Genomic DNA, 11,360 nt, shown 5'->3' with positions numbered 1-11,360 from the left:
TGCTCTGGTCACTCAGGGAACAGAAAACTACTCATCCAGTGACCAGTATATTTGCCCTCTACCAGACTCCTGTACCCCACTGGTCTGGGTCTGTCACATGACTTACTTTCATCCTTAAAGAACAACCCTCCATTTTTTGGGACCAAATACTTCACAAGCTTGAAGAATTTACAAATCTGATTGATCAGCTGTGATACTATATGAAATAAATCCACTTGTTCTTTTACAGCCAGTTCTAAAAAAGAATAGAAGTTACATTGGAGTTATTTAAATTGTGAAACACAAACCAGAAGGTTTTAGCTAGATGATCAACAAACAAAAAAATTTGCTGTGGCATTATGTTGCAGCATTTTTATACACACTAAATTAGGGAATTAATTTCATTTTCCCCTATCTTAGGGATAGTGGGGTTCTTGGATCTTCTCCCCCCCCCCCCACCAACATACACACTTTTTCAAATCAGAGGGATTACAAAAGATTAGGGGGAAGAGTTTTTTTTCTTTTGTTTTTCAGTCAGTTAACTATTACCATTGATGCAAAAAAAATTTTGTTTAATTTCTTTGTACAGCTGAGCCAATAACATTTATTAGTGAGAAAATGACTTAGGGAAGATTCAAGAAACAGACTTTAGTACTGATTCATGTTGCGTTCCAGTAATCATAGTTCTCAATCAAGCTACTGTAGTCTCAATTGCTCTGTATTTGAGTCCTTAGCAAGTTTTTTTTATTTTTTCACAATCTGCTCCTTATTCTGTTAATTTAAATTTATATTTAGTCAATCCCTTCTTTATGCTGTTATTCCAGAATATCAGGTGCCAAAGATAAAAGTAATGATTTGCATCCAGTAAACCTTTTTGTTTGTTTGCTTTTTAAGCAAACCTTTCCATTCTGGGCTATTTTAATCTGTAGGAACCCTGCCTACACTGTTTGATCACCCACCTAACTTTTTTCCTGTGATCCTCAATGACTTCAACATGCTTTTCTAGAAAACTGTCTAGAGAACACAAAGGATGTCTTGTAATCTTCGAAATCTTTTGTGATATGTAAAGAGGCTATTGATGTTTGTTACAGAATATGCTGAGTTCCTACACTGCAAAGGGAGGAAGTTTACAGATTTTGATGAAGTTCGTCAAGAAATTGAAGCAGAAACAGACAGAGTGACCGGACTGAATAAAGGCATTTCTTCAATTCCTATTAATTTAAGAGTGTATTCCCCACATGGTAGGTAACGTCATTCTACTCTGTATTCATGTAACTAATATTATATATTCTGTTTGTTCTCATTGCTTGACCAAAAAATTCCAGAGAGACACTATTGCTAAAATTGACTTTGAATGAAAGTTTTGAGGATGTATAATTCATGTAACAGTATATGTTCTGAAAAGGCTTCCTTTTGTTAGATTACTCCCTTTCCTGAACTTTCAACCCTGTCTATGCGAGGAAAGTGACATATTGTAGACAATGGATTGTCATCAACTGGCATAGAAAACGGTTAACAGTGCAGAGAGGACTAAACCATTTTAATCCTCATTGAAGAAAACTGGACTTCAGATGATCATCATATGCAACCCAGTTTTCAGACAGGCTAATTTGGACATGAAGCCACATCCACAGACGCACTGAAATTTCCACTATAGCATGAAAGCTACATCCTCTAATGGTATTACAAACTGCATGAGGTAGACACGTATCCTAAGGCAATACACAGATAAGTTTTTATAAAAGTTTTGAGTAATCTGATGAAACTGCTTCAGTTTCAGCTAATTCTTAATTTGTTAGATATCACATGTTTAGACATACTAGAATATAAGGAGTTTATGAAAGCTGACAACTCTGCCTATGTTGCTTTTGGGATATGCATCCCTGCTTTGGTATTTCAGAATAACTAGTGAAAAAATATTGTTGTATTTCTTCTCCATTAACCTAGATAGGTCAGTTCTATATGAGATGATGAAGTGCAAAATTGAGTCTGCATTTTTAAAATAATAATCATATGATCTCCAGATAACCTCTCACCTACCTTTAACAGAATTTTGTATTTTTTAACTTTTTGATCCGGAGATCCCGAAGCACTTTTGTAAATGTTAAGTATTTAGCTCCATTATAAATTTGTAGTTGTTGAAAATGTCACTTCGATGTCCCAAGACAGTGCCTTTGATCTACTCAAGTTTTGATAAACTTAGGCATCGTAGGACCTTGTTGTTACAGCAGATACTGCTCTTGTTTTAATATTCTCATCAGTGGGGGTGTGTCAAGCTGCTCTATGTGGCATGGTTGCCACCAATATAGATCACATAGCATTAACTTCTCATGCGTCAGGTAGCTGGCAACCAATCGGGAGAAAATATGATTCCCCAGTTGTTTTCTCTTTTGCACATTAAAACAACGTATGCTGTTTGCTGAGGTGCCATTTTTTCTGTCTGCATCAATCCATATCATCTTGATCATGAACTGAAGAGCAAAATAATAGAAGTAGGGGAGGATAAGAAGAAGGTGCTTTATCTATAATCGATCTTTTCAGTCTTCCATAGTGGGTTCGTTCTGTACTTGTGGCCCTGGACCTTGCTTCAGTCTTGTGTGGGCCTGCCATAGCCTGTGGGAGCAGGGCTCAACTGCGTGACCGTGATTCATAGCTCCCCAGTGGAACAAGCTGATTCTTTGGATATCTAGAAGAGAAATCTGAGCAAGAAGAAAGTTGGCTGTTACCACCCAAGGAACAGATCTTGGAGTCACTGTGGATAGTTCTTTGAAAACTTCTGCTAAATGCACTGCAGCAGTCAAATAGGCGAACAGTATTCTAGAAAGTGTTAGGAAATGGATAGAAAATAGGATCGAGAATATCATAGTGCCACTATATAAATACATGGTGTGTCTAGGCCTTGAATATTGAGTCCAATTCTGGTAGTCCAATCTCAAAAAGGATATAGTGGAACTGGAAAAGGTTCAGAGAAGGGCAACAAAGATGATCATAGATGTGGAACAGCTTCCATATAAGGAGGGGCTACAAAGGTTAGGGCTGTTCATCTTAGAAAAGAGACAACTTGGATTCATTAAGGGCAAGTCATGCCTGACCAACCTGATTGCCTTCTATGATGAGATAACTGGCTCTGTGGATATGGGGAAAAGCAGTGGACGTGATATATCTTGACTTTAGCAAAGCTTTTGATATGGTCTCCCACAGTATTCTTGCCAGCAAGTTAAAGTATGGATTGGATGAATGGACTATAAGGTGGATAGAAAGCTGGCTAGATTGTCGGGCTCAACGGGTAGTGATCAATGGCTCGATGTCTAGTTGGCAGCTGGTATCAAGGGGAGTGCCCCAGGGGTTGGTCCTGGGGCTGGTTTTGTTCAACATCTTTATTAATGATCTGGATGATGGGATAGATTGCACCCTCAGCAAGTTCGCAGATGACACTAAACTGGGGGGAGAGGTAGATATTCTGGAGGGTAGGGATAGGGTCCAGAGTAACCTAGACAAATTGGAGGATTGGGCCAAAAGAAATCTGACGAGGTTCAACAAGGACAAGTGCAGAGTCCTGTACTTAGGATGGAAGAATCCCATGCACTGCTACAGGCTGGGGACTGACTGGCTAAGCAACAGTTGTGCAGAAAAGGAACTGAGGATTACAGTGGATGAGAAGCTGGATATGAGTCAGTAGTGTGCGCTTGTTGCCAAGAAGGCTAACGGCATATTGGGCTGCATTAGTAGGAGCACTGCCAGCAGATCGAGGGAAGTGATTATTCCCCTCTATTCGGCACTGGTGAGGCCACATCTTGAGTATTGCGTCAGTTTGGGTCCCCCCCACTACAGCAAGGATGTGGACAAATTGGAGAGAGTCCAGCGGAGGGCAACAAAAATTATCAGTGGGCTGGGGCACATGACTTACGAGGAGACGTTGAGGGAACTGGGCTTGTTTAGTCTGCAGAAGAGAAGAGTGAGGGGGGATTTGATAGCAGCCTTCAACTACCTGAAGGGGGGGTTCCAAAGAGGAAACTGTGAATAGAGAAGTGTTGTTTATTCTTTAATCCAGTACAAAAACTGGGGGTCATTGAATGAAATTAATAGGCAGCAGGCTTAATACTCACAAGAGGAAGTAATTTTTCACATAGCTAACCTGTGCAACTCATTATCATGGGATATCGTGATGGCCAAAAGTATAACTGGGTTAAAAAAAGAACTGGATAAGTACATGGAGGATAGATCAATCAGTGGCTACTAGCCAAGATGATTAGGGATGCAACCCCATGCTCTGGGTGACCCTAAACCTCTGACTACCAGAAGCAAGGAGTGGAAGACGGGTGAATTACTCTGTGATCACTCTGTAATCACCCTGTTCTGTATGCGCCCCCTGAAACTCTGGTACATGCCTCTGTTGGTCAAGATGGACCCTAGTCTGACCCAGTATGGATCTCTTGTGTTCCTATGGGATCTTCTGCCTGGAGTTTTGGTGTCTTTCCAGTGGGCCAACTCTCCCATCCCCATTTTCTGGCTCCCAGCAGCTGGTAAGCTCACTGTCTCCAAGTTGATCCTATGGGAGGGGTGTGTAGTAGGATCAAAATATGAGTATGCCTTCTCTCTTTTTCTCTGCCACACACACATCTTCTCACTCTGATAATTTCCTGCCCCTGTGAGTGGTCAGATTAGCTATGACAGAATTCCAGCTCCTGCAAATATCGTGGCATTGATGCATGCTCATCTGATTGGGCCACACTGCAGTGGTTTCTTACCTGAACCTTTGGGGGGGGGCGGACAGGAGAGAAATGTATTGGCCTTCCTTAAGGTACTCACACTTCTGTTCAAGTGGGCTGAGGAAAAACCCGGGATCTTTAAAAGCTCTGCTTGTTTCAGACTTACTCGTCCTTTAGGCATACTGATTAAGCAGGGCTAAAATACACCTGGGAGAATGGGAAATCACAAAAGTGTTTGAGTGACTTGCTTCCAAGACATGACTGTCAATAAACCTGTCCACTCCTATCTCTAATCACCTGCTTTGCAGGTACGGATGTCTAAAAGTCTTGTCTTAAGGTCTTTTATTTTTGCAGTCTTCTGGATTTGGGAAACAGCCTGTGCCATCTCACCTCTGCTCCTAAAATGGGTAGTCATAAAGAAAAAAGATAGACATGGATGCTTCTTGATCCTAACTGCCCAAATGTCTGAGAAATATTCCGCACTTCTCATACAGTTGGACGTGCATGTTGGTGTTGGTTAGTGCTTTTGCCATTTATGTGAAAAAGAAAGTGGAAGTTAGAGGCATGATGGGCAGCTGGGCCCACTGGGTGGGGATAGGAAGTTCTGCCTGTCGCTATGTAAGGAATCGGCAGCCCTTAAAGCTCTTCAGTGATGGCTCATCCTGACTCATGCTGGAGGCACAAAATACAAGAGTATGAATCTATTACAACCTTTTACCTGTAAACTTTCTCAGTAATCTTTATCACAAGCTTTCTAAGAGAGAAAGCTTCCAAGTATTTCCTCTTCCGCTAAGTCCAGTCCAGCCTCCAACTTGCTCCTCGGCCAGTTTCCTCAGATCGCTAAAACTTCAGAATCTTTCCACTAGAACAGTGGCCTCCATCTTGGGCCAGCCAAGGAGAAAATTCCATTGTAAGCTCTTTAGAGCCATCACCTGTTGTGCCATCAACACATTCCTTAAGCACCACTGCCTGGATCCCAACCCATCAGCCAGCAAAGTTTTCTATCAGTTGGTGCTTCGGTCAGTTCTGCCTCAGAAATCCAAGAGCTGCTTTTCTCAAGGAGAGTCAGTGTAAGCTTTTAGAGGCTAGGCTGGATCTTGTCTCCCTCCCCTTCCACCTCTGCTTGGTGCTCCGGTAGTTGCAGGGCACTGCTATTTAGATTCGTGGTCTGTACCAGGGACAGTCATCTCACAATAAAACAATTTTTTCATACCTGCTAAATGTTTTCTATTGTGGGACTCCACCAGTATAAACACGTGCTCAGGATGCTCCAGCTGCGAAGGAACTCAGAAAAATAGCTAGAGCTTGGTGTACCATTTAGATTAGCCCTGGATTTTCAGTTTGGGAAGCTGGCAGCTGAGAAGCCTGCTTGGAGGATGATCAGATGAGGACTGTGTGTGAAAATTAATCTTTCAGATGGACTGCCACCTGACTAATTGATAGGTAAGATGGGAATGTCCCATGGTCTCTATTGATATTGGCACACCATGGATAAATGGGAGAAAAACAAGTTTTACTTGCCCTAAGATCCTAATCAGTTGCACATAGACAAAATGGGAAATGACTGCCTAGGAAGGAGTACTGCAGAAAGGGATCAGGCCCTGTGGGGGTCATACTGGATCACAAGTTAAATATGAGTGAACAGTGTAACACTGTTGCAAAAAAAGCAAACATCATTCTGGGATGTATTAGCAGGAATGTTGTAAGCAAGACACGAGAAGTAATTCTTCCGATCTACTCCACACTGATTAGGCCTTAACTGGAGTATTGTGGCCAGTTCTGGGTGCCACCTTTCAGGAAAGATGTGGACAAATTCTGGAAAGTCCACAGGAGAGAAATAAAAATGATTAAAGGTCTCAAAAACATGACCTATGAGGGAAGATTTGAAAAAAAAAATTGGGTTTGTTTAGTTTGTAGAGGGGACATAACAGTTTTCAAGTACATAAAAGGTTGTTACAAGGAGGCGGAAGGAAAAATTGTTCTTGTTAACCTCTGAAAATAGGACAAGAAGTAATGGGCTTAAATTGCAGCAAGGGCGGTTTAGGTTGGCCATTAGGAAAAATTTCCTAACTTTCAGGGTAGTTAAGCACTAGAATAAATTGCCTCGGGAGGTTGTGGAGTATCCATCATTGGAGATTTTTAGGAGCTGGTTAGACAAACACCTGTCAGGGATGGTCTAGATAATACTTAGTCCTGCCATGAGTGCGGGGGACTGGACTAGATGACCTCTTGAGGTCCCTTCCAGTCCTATGTGCCAACATGGGCACAACTCTTTGAAAATTCTGCCTTTAATGTTTAATTATGATCTTACAGATATACAATTGGAAGGTGATTATGCCAAACAATGTAATTTGTAGGTTGTGACAAGCAGTTCCAAACTGGAACAAAACCAAATTTCATAATGTTGAAATCTTCTGTGACATGGAATTGCCAATCTTGGCACAGCTCTAGTTGTGTGTGCTTATAAAATAATGTTCAAAAGCCTTTGAAAATTGATACGTCTACAGTATTCGAATTATGGCTCCCCCTAGAACTTCAGACTTGGATCATCTTTTTATTCTCTTTAGGTGTGTAAAGTGTTAACAACAAGCCTTTTGGTCTTATGCTCTTTCTCTTTAGTGCTAAGCCTGACCCTTGTTGATTTGCCTGGAATCACTAAAGTGCCAGTAGGGGATCAACCTCCAGATATAGAGCAACAGATCAGAGACATGATTATGCAGTTCATTTCTCGTGAAAACTGTCTGATCCTGGCGGTGACTCCAGCCAACACTGATCTTGCCAACTCAGATGCATTGAAGTTAGCTAAAGAAGTAGACCCTCAAGGTAAGTGTGAGTGGATGTAAACCTTTCCTGCTCTCAGATACCATTGATTAAAATATATCTTGTAGTTTACTGTGGTGAATCATGCATTTAACAGTGCAAGAAAACTCATTACTCATAACTAAAAATTTTGTACTGATTTCAACATCAGAAGAATAGGAATTCTGCGCATGCAGCATAATTCAGTAAATTGTATTATCAACGGAAGTCTAAAAGTAACCAGTGTATGGTAATTTGAGTGAAGTATGAAATATACCTAATTGGAAATTCTTGTGACAGGGCCTCTGCCAGCTGAGGGGGTCTGTATCGCATTTTGTACCATGGGGCCTTGATGCTAATTGGGGTGCCTGGGTGCTACTGTACTATAAATGTTAGAATGATGTTTGTTTTCTTGGCATGCCTTGCTTACTGATGTGACTGTGTAATAAATCAACACGTACAGCAGGAGTAAATGCAATTTGTCTTGGCAATGTAATAACACAGTGGTTCTCAACCAGGGATACGCATACCCCTGGGGGTACTCAGAGTTCAACAAGGGGTTACATCAACTCCTCTAGATATTTACCTAGTTTTACAACAGGCTACATAAAAAACATTAGCGAAGTCAGTACAAAACTAAAATTTCATACAGATAATGACTTGTTTATACTGCTCTATATACTACACACTGAAATGTAAGTACAATATTTATATTCCAATAGATTTTAGAATTATATGGTAAAAATGAGAATGTAAGCAGTTTTTCAGTGCTGTGACACTTTTTTGTATTTTTATGTCTGTTTTTGTAAGCAAGTAGTTTTTAAATGAGGTGAAACTTGGGGGTGCACCAGAGAAATTAAACTCCTGAAAGGGATACAGTAGTCTGGAAGGTTGAGAGCCACTGTAATAACAATGTGCTGCCACCTGGTGGATTAGAATTCAAGAGTCTGACGTGGTAGAGTTGGGAGCATTCTGTATTACTGCAAGAGGCCCCCACTCCCCGCCAATTCAAAAGAAGTGCTGACAGGCTCAAGAGAGCCATGTTCATCTTTTGCCTGGTGGGGCTATGACTACATTACCTTGAGAGTGAGTAATGCAAATTTAAAAAACAAAAAAGTGGGTGTGGAGTCCAAGAGGGGCTTGATGGACTAATGGGAAAGGCTCTGTTACCACAGTTGGAACTATAGTGCTAGCAATCAGTGCTAGCATGCAAGCTCCCTGCCTCGCTATCTGGCACACCTTAACTGATTCCTGTACCTGGCTCTGCGTATGGTCAGTAGGCCCAAACCGACTTCTGCTATCTCATTTATCAGCTGTTGGCTCTGTGCATGTGGGTGGTGGATGGACACTGACTTGGCTCCCTGCTCCCACCCCACCCTGCCCCTGGGTCTGGAATGGACAGGTGTTTTTTATTTTTTTATTTTTTTTTAATTAAAAAAACAAAAACAAAATAAAAACTAAAATGACAGATTAAAGATGCAGTTCTCTTGCATTAAACTCCATTGCAGATCCATAGGAATAGTGAGAAAATACTCAGTTCTTCCCTACCAAGTAAACTCAGTATCAGAGAGTAAGGTTTAATTGATTGGTTTTCCTCATCATAAATGATATTTCACTATTTTGTGTGTGTGTGGGGGGGGGGGGGGGGTGTTTGGTGATGCAGGCCTGAGAACCATTGGTGTAATCACAAAACTGGATTTGATGGATGAAGGAACTGATGCAACAGAGATTCTGGAGAACAAGTTGCTCCCTCTTCGTAGAGGTAAGAATATTAAACTCCATGTATCAATTGCTTCTGTAGCAAAGTGGCGATAAGGAAGGTAGACATTTGGTAAATTAACAGAAGATTGGTTTTAATGGAGTGCTCGGTTAGAAAATCTCTGCAGCTGACCTTCAGATTACAGTAGAGATTGTGCTCATAGCCTTTATCATCTCACTAAACTGTGAAAAAGTAAATGTAAGAGGAGATGGTGCCCAAAATACACAAAGGGGGGGGGGGTATCAACTAAGACCTCAGAACAGGCTGGATGAGGTGTAATGAGAAATATGTGTGTAAGTTACCTGCAAATTTCCTTTTCTGTGACAATGTGTGTTGTTCCTCGCAATGTGTGGGAGTGCCTTGATGCAGTCTGGAAGCAGCCACTGGATCTTTGATAATGTCATTGCAGTCTAAGCTCTGCCCCTTTCCAAAAGCTTTTCAGATGATCGTTTATAGAGCTAGAGAGACATGTTCATTTCCACCGTTAGAATAATACAAAAGTAATATTGAAATCTAACCCAGTTTCACCAGGTAGATCAGTCCCCTTTTTCTTTTCTCAACACCCCAGAAAACAAACCAGCCAGAGAGGGATCAGACCAGAAGACAGGAAAGTCAATATCAAGACCTCCTATTTTCTTATCCTGTTTGTTACCCTTCTGCCACATCCTCCTCTTATTCCCCTGTGGCGTGCAAGTCACGCTTGTTTTGCACATCCCTTGGAATGCCAAATCAGTGCAAGTGATATTGTCTCCCCATTTAAACCTGCTTTCTGACCATCTTACCCCCAATATTTAACTTACACCACCATTTCAGTCATCACTGAATTTGAATCAGTGACTTCCATGGAAGGTGTGCCCACATACGCTAAGCCAGGCTAGCATGTACACTGCACTGTGGGGAATAACAGCATTGACTTACAGGGTTGTTTTGATCTCGTTTTAGGGTATATTGGAGTTGTAAACAGAAGTCAGAAAGACATTGATGGGAAGAAGGATATTAAGGCAGCCATGCTGGCAGAAAGGAAATTCTTCCTTTCCCATCCAGCTTACAGGCATATGGCAGACCGGATGGGAACACCATATCTGCAGAAAGTTCTAAATCAGGTACAAGCAAATGTGAAAGAGTGTGTGTGTGTGTGTGTGTGTGTGTGTGTGTACAGGACCAGTAAAAAATGCTGTATTAAAATCACTGAATCAGGTGCATTGCAACATTCTTTCCTGTTTATAACACTGTATTTTCCGCAACATATCACAGGCAAAACAGTGCATTATGTATGAAACTCACTGCAAGGAGTACAGGAATCAATCTCCCCCGCCAGTGTATTGCAGGAGTCACTCTGTTGAAGTCAGTGGAGTTTAAATCATTGTGCTAGACATACATTACCAAGAATGGTGACCCTTTTGTTTAAATTCATTCCCACCTCTTTCATGTTACTCTCAAGCATCAGAACATCACTTGGACTCATTATACTGACCTCTGGTTTTTTAAGCGGCCTAGCTTGAAAACATGACTCATAACATATTGTGTCAAGTATCAGGGGGGTAGCCATGTAAGTCTGTATCTACAAAAACAACAAGGAGTCTGGTGGCACCTTAAAGACTAACATGCCTAAATAAATCGAAGTTTTCGTGGGTAAAAACCTCACCACTTCAGATGCATAGAGTGAAAGTTACAGATGCAGGCATTATATACTGACATATGGAGAACAGGGAGTTACTTCGCAAGTGGAGAACCAGTGCTGACAGGGCCAATTCAATCAGGGTGGATGTAGTCCACTCCCAATAATAGATGAGGAGGTGTCAATTCCAGGAGAGGAAAAGGTGCTTCTGTAATGAGCCAGCCACTCCCAGTCCCTATTCAAGCCCAGATTAATGGTGTTAAATTTGCAAATGAATTTTAGTTCTGCTGTTTCTCTTTGAAGTCTGTTTCTGAAGTTTTTTTGTTCAATGATAGTGACTTTTAAATCTGTAATAGAATGACCAGGGAGATTGAAGTGTTCACTTACTGGCTTATGTATGTTACCATTCCTGATGTCCGATTTGTGTCCATTTATTCTTTTGCGGAGGGACTGTCCGGTTTGGCCAATGTACATGGCAGAGGGGCATTGCTGGCAT

The 11,360-nt window shown here is 41.3% G+C and overlaps 1 protein-coding gene across 1 annotated transcript in view; it reads left to right on the top strand.

Moving 5' to 3' along the window:
• The window catches only part of LOC112107414 (dynamin-3), a 316,224-nt gene that overhangs the window by 72,799 nt on the left and 232,065 nt on the right, over positions 1-11,360 (top strand). Inside the window, exons 3-6 of the mRNA XM_026655330.1 lie at positions 1,071-1,220; positions 7,308-7,511; positions 9,151-9,249; positions 10,189-10,349. Coding sequence (XP_026511115.1) covers positions 1,071-1,220; positions 7,308-7,511; positions 9,151-9,249; positions 10,189-10,349 — 614 coding nt within the window. The remainder of the gene's footprint in view (positions 1-1,070; positions 1,221-7,307; positions 7,512-9,150; positions 9,250-10,188; positions 10,350-11,360) is intronic.

The sequence above is a fragment of the Terrapene carolina genome, unplaced genomic scaffold, assembly GCF_002925995.2.
Source record: "Terrapene carolina triunguis isolate 2854851 unplaced genomic scaffold, T_m_triunguis-2.0 Scaffold210, whole genome shotgun sequence".
In the NCBI taxonomy this organism is placed as follows: domain Eukaryota; kingdom Metazoa; phylum Chordata; order Testudines; family Emydidae; genus Terrapene; species Terrapene triunguis.
The sequence above is the reverse complement of the archived record's forward strand: the minus strand, read 5'-3'. Positions and strand labels throughout refer to the sequence as shown.